We start from the raw sequence: 17054 nt of genomic DNA, 5'->3' as shown, positions 1-17054 counted from the left end.
ATGTCCGTCCACATCGTTTCATTTGTAAATTTTGTAGGAATTACCAAAATATCTTAACCTTTTCAAAAGGTTATTTCCTTGCCTTTTTCTTTGCCAAGAGATCAGCAACCTTGTTATGTTTTTCATAGCCGTGCTTTACCTCCGAATTTTCCATTTTTTCCAGCATCAATCTGCATTCAGAAATAATAGCATCATAATGTATATATCCATGATTAAATCATAACCTTAAATAGTAGTACATGATTTAAATCTTTTCATTTTTGATCTTTTTATTTTCTACCTGGTGTCCAGTACTCCCTTTATAGGCACGACTAATTCAGATTTACGCGGGAATTCCCACTTTAAGGGTAAAACGCTTCCTATTGAAATCGATTCCAATGTCAAAATTTGAAAACCTCTCACAAAAACGAAAGGGTATTTATCACCTCACCACAACCTTCACATCATTTCGGAACAAATAAATTTGAGCATCTAAATATATTTAACTGAGCATAGAGTATGTATGATTTAAAAAGCTCGCCTCGCTATTTGGACACGGTTATGCGTGTATCATATTGTTTTTGGCAAATGTCCACGTCAAAAACATAACTTCCTTGAGACTTTTTTTAAAAATGCACGTCTTTAAATGATTAAGAAAGAGATTTAGAATGTGAACACGTTTTCGAGTAAGGGCCAACGAGTGTGTAATATTCTGCATAGACCATAATCTATAATCTCATAATAATCTATCCGTTTTTATGAGTTGATTAGACTGTTGGAAAGAGAAGAAAAACGAAAAGTAAAAGAGTTGAATTATCACTTCATTGGCAAAGAAGATACAATGAGGACCTACTCAGTTCACAGGACAGCTAAGAATTTGGACATTTATTTCCCAGTACAAATAAAGATTGGAAAAGCAGTGATAATCTTGGATTCACAGCCAATTGCTAGGAAGAACTAACAAGTAACGCTGAGTAATAGAATTTGCAAAACTTCCTTCATGGAAGGCCTAGCAGAAGGCAGAGAACTAGTGCATATAAGTCCCAACTTGAACATGGAACTCATTTCTTTCAAAAAACATGCTTCCTTGATTTCTTCATCAATAGCATTAATGATTGGATTGCCTTCTTCATGGTGTTTCCATGCCCATTGTGCAAGGTTTATATGCTCGTCTCTATTAATTGGTTCTCTACCGGTAACCAGCTCCAATAACACCACACCAAAACTGTACACATCACTCTTGACACTCACTTTCGATGTGTATGCATATTCTGAATTTACAAGAATAGTAAGGTGTTAGGAAAAAAACAATAAGAAACACAATTCATACGTACACTCTGGTGTTTTGTTGTTTTTTTTCAATATACCTGGAGCAAGGTAACCAAACGTGCCAGCGATAGCAGAAGCGGTCTCCATCTCTCCCCACTTAGCTGAAACCTTAGCCAGTCCAAAATCTGCAATTTTGGCATTCAGTTCATGGTCTAAAAGGATATTACTGCACTTAATGTCACGGTGAATGATCGGTGGGGTGCACTCGTGATGCATGTAGCATAGACCTCGGGCAGCTCCAACTGCAATTTGCAGTCTAGTACGCCATTCCAAGACACAATGTGCTGAAGCAGTAATAGCTTTTTCACTTCTTCTCTTGTTATGCAGCCACTTGTCTAAGCTTTGATTTTCCATGTACTCGTAAACCAAAACCTTTGAGTTTCCACTAGAAATGCAGCATAACAACTTCACAATATTGGAATGTCGAATGCTACCCAGTACTTCTACTTCTGCAAGGAACTGTTGCTCAAGCCTGTGGTCTAAATTTCTCTTGTTCCATATTCTCTTAACTGCCAGAAAGTTCCCATTAGGATTAACACCAACTCTATAGACCTTCCCTGATCCTCCACTTCCAATCAAGTTTTCTTCGGTCATATTCACCAGAATTTCGGATTCTGTGAATTCTAATCGTTGGAAAGAAATGAACATCCACTCAGGATCTTGGTTCTCATGCCTTTTCTTCCTCCACATGAATTGGTCTATGGAGAATTTCCAGTTCTTTTTAACTCTGTAGTATAACAATGTTACAATGACTAAAAGTGCAACAGGGACCACAATGGGAAGAATAACTCTTCTTTTTCCACTACATAGTCGAACTTGATTGTAATAATTGGTATATTCGGTACAGAGATTGAGATTATTACTAAAGAGGTAATCTTTATTGTCATATTCTTGTGGAATATATCCAGAAAGCTGATTCGACGAAAGATCTAATGTTCTTAATCTCAAATTTCCAGCTATCCTAGGTAAACTCCCAGAAAATTTATTATCATGCAGATACAGAGTATTTAGCTTTTTGAAAAGAAACAAGTAGCTTGGAATTGAACCATTTAGGTGATTATACGAGAGATCAATGACTTCGAGACCTGAAAGACTAGAAAACGTTTGCTGAGTTTTCCCCATCAATTGTACATTTGCAGCCAACATCGGTAACCTACCTGAAAATTGGTTACCCTCCAACTGAAGAGAGGTTAAATTCTTCCAATGAAATAAGTAGCTTGGGATCGACCCATTTAATAAATTCGCTGAGAGATCCAAGGTTTGGAGACCTGAAAGAGCGGAAAATGTATCCGGAATCTCCCCTATCAAATTTGACCGTACAATCATGAGGTGTTTCAACTTCTTCAGTCTTCCTAATTCCTCTGGAATTGTTGCTTGCTTAAACCTCTCAATATAGGATATATCCAAAGTCTCAAGCTTTGTTAAATTTCCAATTTCTCGGGGGATCGAATTGTTGAAAAGATTAAACCTAAGAGAAAGATATTGCAATTCAGAAAGCTGACCTATGGCTCCTGGGATCTCACTGAAGCTGTTTTCAGAAATATCTAAATGGATAAGCCCCGACAAGCGATGAAGGTCGCTAGGCAGTGGTCCATCGAATTGATTCGAAGAAAGATCAAGATATTCCAGCTTTGAGCAATTGTACAAATAGGTAGGAAATTCTCCTATGATGTTGTTGCCCTTCAGGATTATCCATTGTAGGCTTTTCAGTCTACATATAATTGGTGGAATTCTAGTAAGTTGCCCCCCTACAATACGGATGCCTGTGACAGAACCATTTATGCAGCTTACAGCATCCCAATTGCAGTATGAGGAATTGGAATTCCATGATTGAAATCCCCATAGTTGCTTCAGCTCCAACATAATTCTCTTCTCATTTTCGTAGCTCTGTAAACCAGCCTGGAAATGCAGAAAGGCAAGTAAGAAAACAATGGAAAGGCAAACTTGTTTCCTGGGAATTGAAAATATAGATTTTACTACACGAATATTGTTAATTTTCATGGCTCCTTTTGTTTGATTATCCCTTTTTTCTGGAGTATATTACTATAGTACTAGCTCTCCCATTCTCTATAGTCTCTTTTTTTTTTTCAAGTGTTTTGATTGGATAGTGCCATCTGAAATATTGGATTATTAGCTTTGAAGAAGCCGTGTATCATACAACACAAGTCAGTCAACATGAACGAAAATTGTAGCTGGATATGACAGGGAAATTCTACCAATGTTTGACTTGTTGAACTTTAAAAAGATCAAAAAAAAAAAAAAAAAAACATTGACTTGACTGACCTCAGTGGTCAAGAAAAAAAACGTAACACCAAATAGATTTTGGGCCTAATTCAATTTCAAAAGCTAGTTCATGAGATGGGGATTGTCTAAGATCATATAAGGAGACTAATTATCCCTCATCCTACCATTGATGTGGGACTCAACAAATACAACTTTCACAAAATAATAGACTAATTTTTAGCTGGCTCTAGCCTCTACGCTTCATTTTTTGTGCAAGACTGTGGAGAGAATAATCTCCCCATAAATAAGACTTTCTAAACGACTACATTGTGGATACTATTGTTTTCTAGTTGTGGGAAGGATGTCTTTAATTTATACATGTATAAAACTTTTCCTCCAAGACAACGATTAGCCAAATATGGAAGAGAATTATATTTTCCCTTCAGGAAAAATAAAACAATTATGGTTATATTTTGACTTTCCTTCAAGAGAAAAGTAAAACTCAAATATGGTAAGAAAATCAGGACAAAACCCTAACAAAATGCTTGTGCACACAATTATATTAACCAACAGAAGGTACAAAAGAAGATGACAGTGTCTTGGGAGATAGATACGACTTGCTAGGATAAATGGAGATTAATGAGTTCTTTTGAAGATATCAAGTTTGTATATATCCCTTGCACATGGAACGTACTAGCTCATAATCTAGCCAAGTTCTCTATTTTCCTTTTACGTAAAGTTTCTTGGGATTCTTCTTTCCCAAGTTGGGTTGAAACTGATGCAATGGAATCTTACACACATTTGAGACATATTATGAAGTAATATAATGAAGTTGTTTACGGAAAAAGAAAGACAAAACACAGAAGGTGCAACCTTTTATTCTTAGCTTCAGTAGGATTAGAATATTGCTAATAAATCAGATGTGCAAATATAATAGAAGATAACATGGCACAAGAATACAAGATACTTTTAAGGTTTTTTGGCACAGCCCTTAATTAAGAAAGAAATATACTAACCTTAATCATAAAATTAATTATCTAGACTAACTCTTCATCTATTTTTAAACGTGTTACTTAATTAACCCTTCACTAATTAGAACTATAAGAGCAGATACAAAAAAGACTACCAAGTGATTCTTGTTTCACAAAATGTCAAAAACAAAAAAATTGGCTCGTCAAAACGACTAATTGTTGCGACGGGAGGAATGCTATATTTAAGATGTTAGCACGGAAACGATAAAAACACAGTAATTAACGTGGTTCGGATCGATGTGATCCTAGTCCACGGAGAACGTCTGACACTTTTATTAATATCAAGGGAGAAAGTAAGTTACAAGATTGAATACTCTTAGGTTCTATATTCTGTCCTACTTAATAAATCTTAGCTAGCATATGTTTATACTGCTAGGTCTAATCCTTTCCTAGAAAGGATCTAAATCCCAATAACACTCGAAAACCAACAAATAAAAAGTTTCCTTTTATTTCTTTCTGCTTTTGAGTAGGAATTGGCTTGAATATCTTCTCAACTTCACAATCTCCACCTTGAGATGAATTTCGAGCTTCCATATGAACGTCATTCAGTCCAATGTCTCTAAGCCTACGTGAGCTAACTCCGTGTAGGAAACAAAAGACACTAACCGAAACCTCGTACATACTAGTAGCTCTACCTTGCCCTGCTGTTCTCCATCCTGAAGCATCAGTTGATGCGAACTCCTGCCAAATTCATACAATAACTGAACTTGACAAGAGGAACCACCTTGGTCAACATATCTGCTGCATTCTTAGTCAATATATCTGTTGCATTGTCCTTTGTATCAACCTTCAAGACCTTAATTGTACCTTGTCTAACAACATGACGAATAAAATCGAATCTGATATCAATGTGTTTGGTGTGATAATGAAATCTCTGATTTTTTATCAAGTGAATTACACTCTAGCTATCACATTTTAGAGTTGGTTCATGTTGAACCCTACTCAATTCTGACACCAAACCTTTCAACCATATAGCCTCCTTTACTGCTTCTGTTGCTGCCATATATTCAGCTTCTGTTGTGGACAAAGCAACTATAGACTGGAGAGTTTCCTTCCAACTTATGGCACTACCTGCAAGAATAGAGATATAGCCCGTAGTTGATCTCCTTCAATCAAGATCACCTACAAAATGAGATTCCACATAACCAAGGACCAAGAAGCCTTCATTTCTCATCTACAAAAATTTAGACCAACATTCGAAGAGCCTTTAGGATATCTCAATATCCACTTAATTGCTTCTCAATGCGTCTTAGCCGGATTAGATATGAATCGACTTACTACACTCACTACTTGAGCAATATCAGGCCGAGTGCAAACCATAGCATACATAATGCTACCAACTACACTAGAATAAGGAACTTTGACATGTACTTCACCTCTTCCTTTGATTGTGGTGCCATCAAAGAAGAAAGTCTAAAATACTGTGCTAACGATAAAGTAACGAGTTTACATTTATCCATGTCAAACCTCTGAAGTACCTTCTCAATATACTTCTTCTGTGAAAGATGTACCTCACCGTTCTTCCTGTGAATCTCCACTCTAAGGATTTTCTTAGCTTCACCTTAATCTTTAATGTCAAACTCCTTACTTAGCAGTTTCTTTGAATCATTTATCTCTGTCATACTATTAGCAACAATAAGCATATCATCAACATATAACAGTAAATAAATATTTGAATTACCAAATACCATCATGTGATACTGATAAGTTGGTATTTTACCAACTTATTTCTTCTTTAATCTTAGATTGTTGCTATGTTTTGATTGAAAAAATAGTGCATTTAATGTCGTTTACTTCCATTTTATAGGTTTATGTGATTTAGAAGTGATCGGAAGAAACCAAGTCAAAAAGAGGCCAAATTGGACAAAAACTGCACAGTTTTGCAAAACTGTCAAAAGTGGACAGTTTTGCAAAAACGGGACAGAACTGCAAAAAACGGGCAGAACTGCAAAAACTGAAATTTGGGGCATATTTTGTCATTTTTGGAACTTGAAAAAATGAGGTAATTACAAAAGAAAGAGAAGGGAGCAATTTTATTCATCTTTTGCCATTTTGCAAGCTTGGAGGCTAGGGTTCATCTACACCACACTTTGGGGTTGAAGATTTGAAGATTTGGTTGAGCATTTCTTAAACCTTTAATTCATTTCTTCAATCTCTTGTTTTGTATTGTATATCTAAGTGTGTAGTATTTCATTTCAATACTTGAATCTTGTTTATGAAAATATTCTTGATTAAAGTTTGGATTGAATCTCTTGTTATGCTTATGTATTGAATGATTTTTATTTCTAATGAAGTGGGTTTATTGTTTTTCTATTAACTCTTCATGCTTAAATATCTCCTAATGGTTGCAAACATTATTTGTGCCTAAGCACTTTTACTTTGCTTGAGAAAGAAAGTGAAAGTTAGGAAAAGAGTTTGATAGCAAGGATTTGGGTCATTAAACCCATCTAATAACTTGAGCTAGAGATAGGATAGTTAACTTGAGGTTGAATTGATTGTGTTTAACATCACACTCTAAGGCTTGAGAAAGCTTAGAGTGAAATTCATTGATTTGGTTGAGAAACTTTCAATGAGATTTTAGAAATCATTATCTATTAACATAGACCCGCTCTTAGTTGTAATATCATAAAATATATTGGATCGTTACTTGAGTGTAATTTCCTTTGTATCCATGCTTGTGGCCATTGATCAATTTACTTGCTTTCTAGGTTAGTTTATATATTTTCGCATTAGTCATAAATTTCTCAAAAACCCAAAATATCATTTATCGTTTGGCAGAGCTTAGTTAGTAAAAATTCCTTACTTTCTTAATCGCCTAGCACATTGTTCCCTGTGGGATCGACCCCGACTCATAGTTGGGTAAATATATTGCATACGACCGTGTACACTTTCTCTTTGAGGAGTGTATTTGGACGTTATCAGATACATGCAGCTATCAAATGCACTTCTCGAGAAACCTTTAGTAATCATGAACACAACAAATCTCTTGTACCACTATCGTGGTGACTGTTTCAAACCATAAAAAGATTTCTTCAATTGACAAACCTGGTCTTCTTTTCCTTCCATAAGGAACCTCTCGGGCTGATTCATGAAGATCACCTCTTCAAGTTCACCATGTAAGAATGCAGTCTTGATATGAAGCTGATGAAGCTTCAAGTCATAATAGGCAACCAAAGCTAGTAACAAATGAATTGAGATATGCTTCACGACTGGTGAGAAAATCTCATTGTAGTCGATTCCCTCCTTCTGACAAAAGCCCTTAGCAACCAATCTCGCTTTGTATCTAGCATCTTCTATACCCAGAAAGCCATCCTTTTTTCTGAAGACCCATTTGCAACCAACAGTTCTCTTTCCCTTTGGTAGACTCACCCAATCCCATGTCTGGTTCTTGTGCAGAGACTGCATATCTTCGATTATGGCTAAATGCCATTAATCAGATTCACTGCACACAGTAGCTTCTGTATAGCTGGAGGATTCCAGATCCTTTACTTGCTCCTCGGCAGTAGCTAATGCATAGGCCACAAGATTAGTTTGTGAAGGCTGAGGATAATATTTTGGATTAGGCTTCGGAGTTCGTTTGTCCCTTCCTGTATCTATACTGTATGTTCACCTTTAGGTACTACTGTGTGAGCTTTTTCATTATTCTATTCCACCTGAGTCACTTGATCCTCCTGCTCGGTGAGTTTCAAATTTTCCTCTACCATTTTTATTGTAAGAACTTTCTATCTGCAAACTCAATAAAAGTCTTTCCAAGATCAAGCATAGAGGCCTCATCAAAAGTAACATCTCTACTGATTACAAACTTAAGAGGATCTAAACTCCATATTCTATATCCTTTTACCCCTTCAGCATATCCCATAAATTAACATTTTTGAGCTCTAGATTCTAGTTTTCTATCACTTGTATGATAATATGCGAGACATCTAAAGATTCTTAAGTACGATTAATAAGATGGTTTACCTGACCATACTTCATTTGGAGTTTTGAAGTCAATCGCCGATGCTAGAGAATGATTAACAACATAACAAGTAGTATTTACTGCTTTCGCCCAGAACTCTTTAGGCACCTTGGTACGTATTAAAGAGCATACAACGTGTTTTCTCAAGAAAAGCGTGGCTCATCCTTTCAGCTACTCCATTCTGTTGTGGTGTATGCCTAACCATTATATGTCTCAATACATCATGAATCTTACAAAAAAATTCAAACTCTTTATTGCAAAACTCCAAGCCATTATCTGTTCAAAGACACTTAATCTTTCTGTCACACTGATTTACAATTAATGTCTTCTAGTTTTTTAAATTCTCAAAGACATCACTTTTAGCCTTTAAGAAGTATATCCAAACCTTGCGTGAAAAATCATCAATGAAAGTAAGAAGGTACCTCTTTCCACCTTTGGATAGAACCTGAGATGGACCCCATAAATTTGAATGAATGTAGTCAAGTACCCCTTCAATTTTGTGCTTGCCCATGCTAAAGCTGACCCTTTTATGCTTTCCAAGGACACAATGCTCGCAAAAATCAATTGTACTAATCTTCTCACCTTTTAAAAGGTTTCGGTTGCTCAAAATTGCCAACCTCCTCTCGCTTATGTGACGTAATGTCATATGCCACATCTTAGCCTTGTCATCATCTGATAACTGTGAGGTTGCAACATTCGTTGTACCTAGAATGGTGCTGCCTATAAGTACATAAAGACTATCCTCCATTTTGGCCTTTAACATGACTAGAGAATTCTTGGTCACCTTGTAGATTCTACCTTCACCTACATGCTTATATCCGAGCTTATCAGAGTACCAAGAGAGAGCATTTTTTTTTCATATCAGGAACATGCTTATAGTATGTTTTTTCTATTGATATGCTAAAAGTGAGAAGTAAAGTGAAATATATTTTTAGTATAGCGGATAAGTAAAAGTGAATGAAAGGAGTACAAGTTTAGTTGCTTCAGAATCAACTTTAAGCATTCGTGATTAAAATTGTAAAAAATATGTATTTGAAATTTGGCAGAAAACTTTTAACATTTTTGCTTGAAACCGTAGAATTATTGGCAATGGAAATTAGATGCCTGAATTTCAACCATTTATAACTGAACTCATCTATTTTTACATGAAGTTCAATCATACATGGATGAATTTCAGTCCTTTTTGCATGATCTTCAATCATTTTACGTTATTTGTAATCTTTTAGTTAAATAGCATCATTTTTAGTCCCTTCAGTATTGATAAATTTTTATTTGTAATCTTTTAGTTAAATACCCAGTACTTCTACTTCTGCAAGGAACTGTTGCTCAAGCCTGTGGTCTAAATTTCTCTTGTTCCATATTCTCTTAACTTCCAGAAAGTTCCCATTAGGATTAACACCAACTCTATAGACCTTCCCTGATCCTCCACTTCCAATCAAGTTTTCTTCTGTCATATTCACCAGAATTTCGGATTCTGTGAATTCAAATCGTTGGAAAGAAATGAACATCCACTCAGGATCTTGGTTCTCATGCCTTTTCTTCCTCCACATGAATTGGTCTATGGAGAATTTCCAGTTCTTTTTAACTGTGTAGTATAACAATGTTACAATGACTAAAAGTGCAACAGGGACCACAATGGGAAGAATAACTCTTCTTTTTCCACTACAACGTCGAACTTGATTGTAATAATTGGTATATTCGGTACAGAGATTGAGATTATTACTAAAGAGGTAATCTTTATTGTCATATTCTTGTGGAATATATCCAGAAAGCTGATTCGACGAAAGATCCAATGTTGTTAATCTCAAATTTCCAGCTATCCTAGGTAAACTCCCAGAAAATTTATTATCATACAGATACAGAGTATTTAGCTTTTTGAAAAGAAACAAGTAGCTTGGAATTGAACCATTTAGGTAATTATTTGAGAGATCAATGACTTCGAGACCTGAAAGACTAGAAAACGTTTGCTGAGTTTTCCCCATCAATTGTACATTTGCAGCCAACATCGGTAACCTACCTGAAAATTGGTTACTCTCCAACTGAAGAGAGGTTAAATTCTTCCAATGAAATAAGTAGCTTGGGATTGACCCATTTAATAAATTAAATGAGAGATCCAAGGTTTGGAGACCTGAAAGAGCGGAAAATGTATCCGGAATCTCCCCTATCAAATTTGACTCTACAATCATGAGGTGTTTCAACTTCTTCAGTCTTCCTAATTCCTCTGGAATTGTTGCTTGCTTATACCTCTCAATATAGGATATATCCAAAGTCTCAAGCTTTGTTAAATTTCCAATTTCTCGGGGGATCGAATTGTTGAAAAGATTAAAACTAAGAGAAAGATATTGCAATTCAGAAAGCTGACCTATGGCTCCTGGGATCTCATTGAAGCTGTTTTCAGAAATATCTAAATGGATAAGCCCCGACAAGCGATGAAGGTCACTAGGCAGTGGTCCATTGAATTGATTCGACGAAAGATCCAATGTTGTTAATCTCAAATTTCCAGCTATCCTAGGTAAACTCCCAGAAAATTTATTATCATGCAGATACAGAGTATTTAGCTTTTTGAAAAGAAACAAGTAGCTTGGAATTGAACCATTTAGGTAATTATTTGAGAGATCAATGACTTCGAGACCTGAAAGACTAGAAAACGTTTGCTGAGTTTTCCCCATCAATTGTACATTTGCAGCCAACATCGGTAACCTACCTGAAAATTGGTTACTCTCCAACTGAAGAGAGGTTAAATTCTTCCAATGAAATAAGTAGCTTGGGATCGACCCCTTTAATAAATTAAATGAGAGATCCAAGGTTTGGAGACCTGAAAGAGCGGAAAATGTATCCGGAATCTCCCCTATCAAATTTGACTCTACAATCATGAGGTGTTTCAACTTCTTCAGTCTTCCTAATTCCTCTGGAATTGTTGCTTGCCCAAAATTGGATATATCCAAAGTCTCAAGCTCTGTTAAATTTCCAATTTCTCAGGGTATCAAAGTGTCGAAGAAACTATTACCCCTAAGAGAAAGATATTGCAATTCAGAAAGCTGACCTATGGCTCCTAGGATCTCACTGAAGCTGTTTCCAAAAATGTCTAAATGGATAAGCCCCGACAAGCGATGAAGGTCGCTAGGCAGTGGTCCATCGAATTGATTCGTAGAAAGATCAAGATATTCCAGCTTTGAGCAATTGTACAAATAGGTAGGAAATTCTCCTCTGATGTTGTTGTCCTTCAGGATTATCAATTGTAGGCTTTTCAGTCTACATATAATTGGTGGAATTTTAGTAAGTTGCCTCCCTACAATACGGATGCCTGTGACAGAACCATTTATGCAGCTTACAACATCCCAATTGCAGTATGAGGTATTGGAATTCCATGATTGAAATCCCCATAGTTGCTTCAGCTCCAACATAATTCTCTTCTCATTTTCGTAGCTCTGTAAACCAGCCTGGAAATGCAGAAAGGCAAGTAAGAAAACAATGGAAAGGCAAACTTGTTTCCTGGGAATTGAAAATATGGATTTTACTACACGAATATTGCTAATTTTCATGGCTCCTTTTGTTTGATTATCCCTTTTTTCTGGAGCATATTACTATAGTACTAGCTCTCCCATTCTATATAGTCTCTTTTTTTTTTTTTTCAAGTGTTTTGATTGGATAGTGCCATCTGAAATATTGGATTATTAGCTTTGAAGAAGCCGTGTATCATACAACACAAGTCAGTAAACATGAACGAAAATTGTAGCTGGATATGACTGGGAAATGCTACCATCGTTTTGACTTGTTGAACTTTAAAAAGATCAAAAAAAAAAAAAAATGACCTGACTGACCTCTGTGGTTAAGAAAAAAAAATGTAATACCAAATAGATTTTGGGCCTAATTCAATTTCAAAAGCTAGTTCATGAAATGAGGATTGTCTAAGACCATATAAGGAGACTAATTATCCCTCATCCTACCATTGATGTGGGACTCAACAAATACAACTTTCACAAAATAATAGACTAATTTTTAGCTGGCTCTACCCTCTACGCTTCATTTTTTGTGCAAGACTGTGGAGAGAATAATCTCCCCATAAATAAGACTTTCTAAACGACTACATTGTGGATACTATTGTTTTCTAGTTGTGGGAAGGATGTCTTTAATTTATAGATGTACAAAACATTTCCTCCAAGACAACGATTAGCCAAATATGGAAGAAAATTATATTTTTCCTTCAGGAAAAGTAAAACAATTATGGTTATAATTTGACTTTCCTTCAAGAGAAAAGTAAAACTCAAATATGGTAAGAAAATCAGGACAAAACCCTAACAAAATGCTTGTGCACACAAGTATATTAACCAACAGAAGGTACAAAAGAAGATGACAGTGTCTTGGGAGATAGATACGACTTGCGAGGATAAATGGAGATTAATGAGTTCTATGGAAGATATCAAGTTTGTATATATCCCTTGCACATGGAACGTCCTAGCTCATAATCTAGCCAAGTTCTCTATTTTCCTTTTACATAAAGTTTCTTGGGATTCTTCTTTCCCAAGTTGGGTTGTAACTGATGCAATGGAATCTTACAACATTTGAGACATATTATGAAGTAATATAATGAAGTTGTTTAGGGAAAAAGAAAGACAAAACACAGAAGGTGCAACCTTTTATTCTTAGCTTCAGTAGGATTAGAAATTGCTAATAAATCAGATGTGCAAATATAATAGAAGATAACATGGCACAAGAATACAAGATACTTTTAAGGTTTTTTGGCACAGCCCTTAATTAAGAAAGAAATTTACTAACCTTAATCATAAAATTAATTATCTAGACTAACTCTTCATCTATTTTTAAACGTGTCACTTAATTAACCCTTCACTAATTAGAACTATAAGGGCAGATACAAAAAAGACTACTAAGTGATTCTTGTTTCACAAAATGTCAAAAACAAAAATATTGGCTCGTCAAAACGACTAATTGTTGCGACGGGAGGAATGCTATATTTAAGATGTTAGCGCGGAAACGATAAAAACATAGTAATTAACGTGGTTCGGATCGATGTGATCCTAGTCCACGGAGAACGGCTGACACTTTTATTAATATCAAGGGAGAAAGTAAGTTACAAGATTGAATACTCTTAGGTTCTATATTCTGTCCTACTTAATAAATCCTAGCTAGCATGTGTTTATACTACTAGATCTAATCCTTTCCTAGAAAGGATCTAAATCCCAATAACACTCGAAAACCAACAAATAAAAAGTTTCTTTTTTTTATTTCTTTTTGCTTTTGAGTAGGAATTGGCTTGAATATCTTCTCAACTTCACAATCTCCACCTTGAGATGAATTTTGAGCTTCCATATGAACGTCATTCAGTCCAATGTCTCTAAGCCTACGTGAGCTAACTCCGCGTAGGAAATAAGAAACACTAACCGAAACCTCGTACATACTAGTAGCTCTACCTTGCCCTGCTGTTCTCCATCCTGACGCATCAGTTGATGCGAACTCCAGCCAAATTCATACAATAACTGAACTTGACAAGAGGAACCACCTCGGTCAACATATCTGTTGCATTCTTGGCCAATTTATCTATTGCATTGTCCTTTGTGTCAACCTTCAAGACCTTAATTGTACCTTTTCTAACAACATAACGAATAAAATCGAATCTGATATCAATGTGTTTGGTGTGATAATGAAATCTCTGAATTTTTATCAAGTGAATAACACTCTAGCTATCACATTTTAGAGTTGGTTCATGTTGAACCCTACTCAATTCTGACACCAAACCTTTCAACCATATAGCCTCCTTTACTGCTTCTATTGCTACCATATATTCAGCTTCTGTTGTGGACAAAGCAACTATAGACTGGCGAGTTGCCTTCCAACTTATGGCACTACCTGCAAGAATAGAGATATAGCCCGTAGTTGATCTCCTTCTAACAAGATCACTTACAAATGAGAATCCACATAACCAAGGACCAAGAAGCCTTCATTTCTCATCTACAAAATTTTTGACCAACATTCAAAGAGCCTTTAAGATATCTCAATATCCACTTAATTGCTTCTCAATGTGTCTTAGCCGGATTAGACATGAATCGACTTACTACACTCACTACTTGAGCAATATCAGGCCGAATGCAAACCATAGCATACATAATGCTACCAACTGCACTAGAATAAGGAACTTTTGACATGTACTTCACCTCTTCCTTTGATTGCGGTGCCATCAAAGAAGAAAGTCTAAAATATTGTGCTAACGGTAAAGTAACGGGTTTACATTTATCCATGTCAAACCTCTGAAGTACCTTCTCAATATACTTCTTCTGTGAAAGATGTACCTCACTGTTCTTCCTGTGAATCTCCATTCCAAGGATTTTCTTAGCTTCACCTTAATCTTTCATGTCAAACTCCTTACTTAGCAGTTTCTTCAAATCATTTATCTCTATCATACTATTAGCAGCAATAAGCATATCATCAACATATAATAGTAAATAAATATTTGAATTAACAAATACCATCATGTGATACATGCAACTATCAAATGCACTTCTCGAGAAACCTTTAGCAATTATGAACGCAACAAATCTCTTGTACCACTGTCGTGGTGACTATTTCAAACCATAAAAAGATTTCTTCAATTGACAAACCTGGTCTTCTTTTCCTTCCATAAGGAACCCTTCTGGCTGATTCATGAAGATCACCTCTTAAAGTTCACCATGTAAGAATGCAGTCTTGACATCAAGCTAATGAAGCTTCAAGTCATAATGGGCAACCAAAGCTAGTAACAAATGAATTGAGCTATGCTTCACGACTGGTAAGAAAATCTCATTGTAGTCGATTCCTTCCTTCTGACAAAAGCCCTTAGCAACCAATCTCGCTTTGTATCTAGCATCTTCTACACCCGGAAAACCATCATTTTTTCTGAAGACCCATTTGCAACCAACAGTTCTCTTCCCCTTTGGTAGACTTACCCAATCCCATGTCTGGTTCTTGTGTAGAGACTGCATTGTTACACCTTGGAAATTTTCCCCGTTAGCGCACAGTGAATAAGCTAGCGAAGGGAACGACGTACACGATGATTTGATAAGTAAGAGATAGCATTTGATGATCTTAATCGAGACTCGAAGACATTAGACGTAAAGAAAGAAGTTTGACGAAGAAAGTAGAGGATATGTTATGTATCGGGTAGGAATTATGGATGACGAGTTAATGATGGCATAATAATGTCCTAGAGACATGTGATAATGTCCCTTAGATTGTTATTGAAGTGTTTAGCAAGTGCTAAGAAGGTTCCATAAGGATCGGAGATCAAACGAGTCGACGAAAACAAGTTCCGGACAACTGGACATTATACGGCCAGACATACTGGCCGTATAAAATTCACGGACCGTATGTCCAGGCCGTAGATCCAGTCCAGAACAACATAGCTCACTGGACCAAACATACGGTCCAACATACGATCAGTGAAAATTATACGGACCGTATGTTGGTCCGTATAAATTGATCCGGCCAGCTTTTGTGAATTAATATAAGGGACCTTTTTCATTTCATTCCCACTCTCCACAAGTCAAGAGACCTCTAAAAAATTCTCTAACATTCATCCACAAGAAAATCAAAGGAAATCCATGATCAATAACACCAAATCCATGATACAAAGTGTATGAAACCTAGCTAAAGTTCATCTATCTCAAGAAAACCCAAAAGAAGTGAAGTAGGGTTTTGGTGCTCAAGGAGTAATTCCATTCAAGGATTGTTCAACCATCATCTAAGGTAAGTTTCATGACCATATCATGTTGTTTAAGGTATTGGAAGGCTAAGATACTTTAATTGTAGAAAGACATAGAAAATGGGTCATCAATGAGTGAATAGTGTCATGGTTGAATGATAATTAGATTGAATCATGAATGTTGATATGTTGTGGTTATGAATACGTTATAAATGACGTTTAGACCATGAAATAAGTATTATATATGAGAATACGCGATAGTGAGCTATAACCATAAATGTGGAGAATTTGAAGAGAAATGGTGGATTGTGGTCAATGTATAGAAATGATGATTGTTGATTGCGATATTGTGAATGTTGTTGTGAGCGTTTGGGAGTTGATATAGAATATGGGAAAAGTAGTAGAAACAAAGGAAATGCTGCCCAATTTTCCCTAGAAATAGTAATGTGTTCTTGTAGTTGATTTACTAACGTTGATGCGAATTCTCTCTTGAAGGTAGAAACGTGACATCGAAGGAGAGCAAGCGAACGATAGACTAATTAAATGAGAAAGGTATGTGAGGCTAGTTGTAACACCCCGTACCTTTAACGTAAGCTTTGATCATGATCCAAGACTTAGAAAATCAGATGAAGAATGTGGGAATTGGAATTTCCCTGTTCCGTTGTAGGATGGGAGTTTACGCCCATGAACAGTGACCGTATTTCAGTTTACGGTCCGTATTTCAAGTCGTAAACTAAAACCAAGGATTTCTGAGCATTCTGCAATTTGGCATTTGGATGTCAAATGGTTAAATACGGACCGTATTTCAAAATATGGCCCGTATTTCAAAACAAATTTGGAA

General features: G+C 36.0%; 1 protein-coding gene across 1 annotated transcript; it reads right to left on the bottom strand.

Annotated features, from left to right (window-relative positions):
* Window positions 1–774: 774 nt before the first annotated feature.
* LOC132636645 (receptor-like protein kinase HSL1) lies at window positions 775–3418 on the bottom strand. The gene is made up of 2 exons (XM_060353601.1): window positions 1347–3418; window positions 775–1250 (listed from the first exon to the last, which is right to left on the bottom strand). The coding sequence occupies exons 1-2, from the start codon at window positions 3307–3309 to the stop codon at window positions 937–939; spliced, it is 2277 nt and encodes a 758-aa protein (XP_060209584.1). The 5' UTR covers window positions 3310–3418; the 3' UTR covers window positions 775–936.
* Between the last annotated feature and the right edge of the window lie 13636 nt (window positions 3419–17054).

Source organism: Lycium barbarum, chromosome 4 (assembly GCF_019175385.1).
Source record: "Lycium barbarum isolate Lr01 chromosome 4, ASM1917538v2, whole genome shotgun sequence".
NCBI classification, from domain to species: Eukaryota; Viridiplantae; Streptophyta; class Magnoliopsida; order Solanales; family Solanaceae; genus Lycium; species Lycium barbarum.
The sequence above is the reverse complement of the archived record's forward strand: the minus strand, read 5'-3'. Positions and strand labels throughout refer to the sequence as shown.

What these genes read in the sequence shown, in the direction of transcription:
- LOC132636645 (XM_060353601.1), bottom strand. Translation starts at nt 3,309, where the DNA reads ATGAAAATTAACAATATTCGTGTAGTAAAATCTATATTTTCAATTCCC. An exon ending in GTTTGGTTACCTTGCTCCAG is followed by an intron (nt 1,251 to 1,346) that starts GTATATTGAAAA and finishes TTGTAAATTCAG; the next exon opens with AATATGCATACACATCGAAA.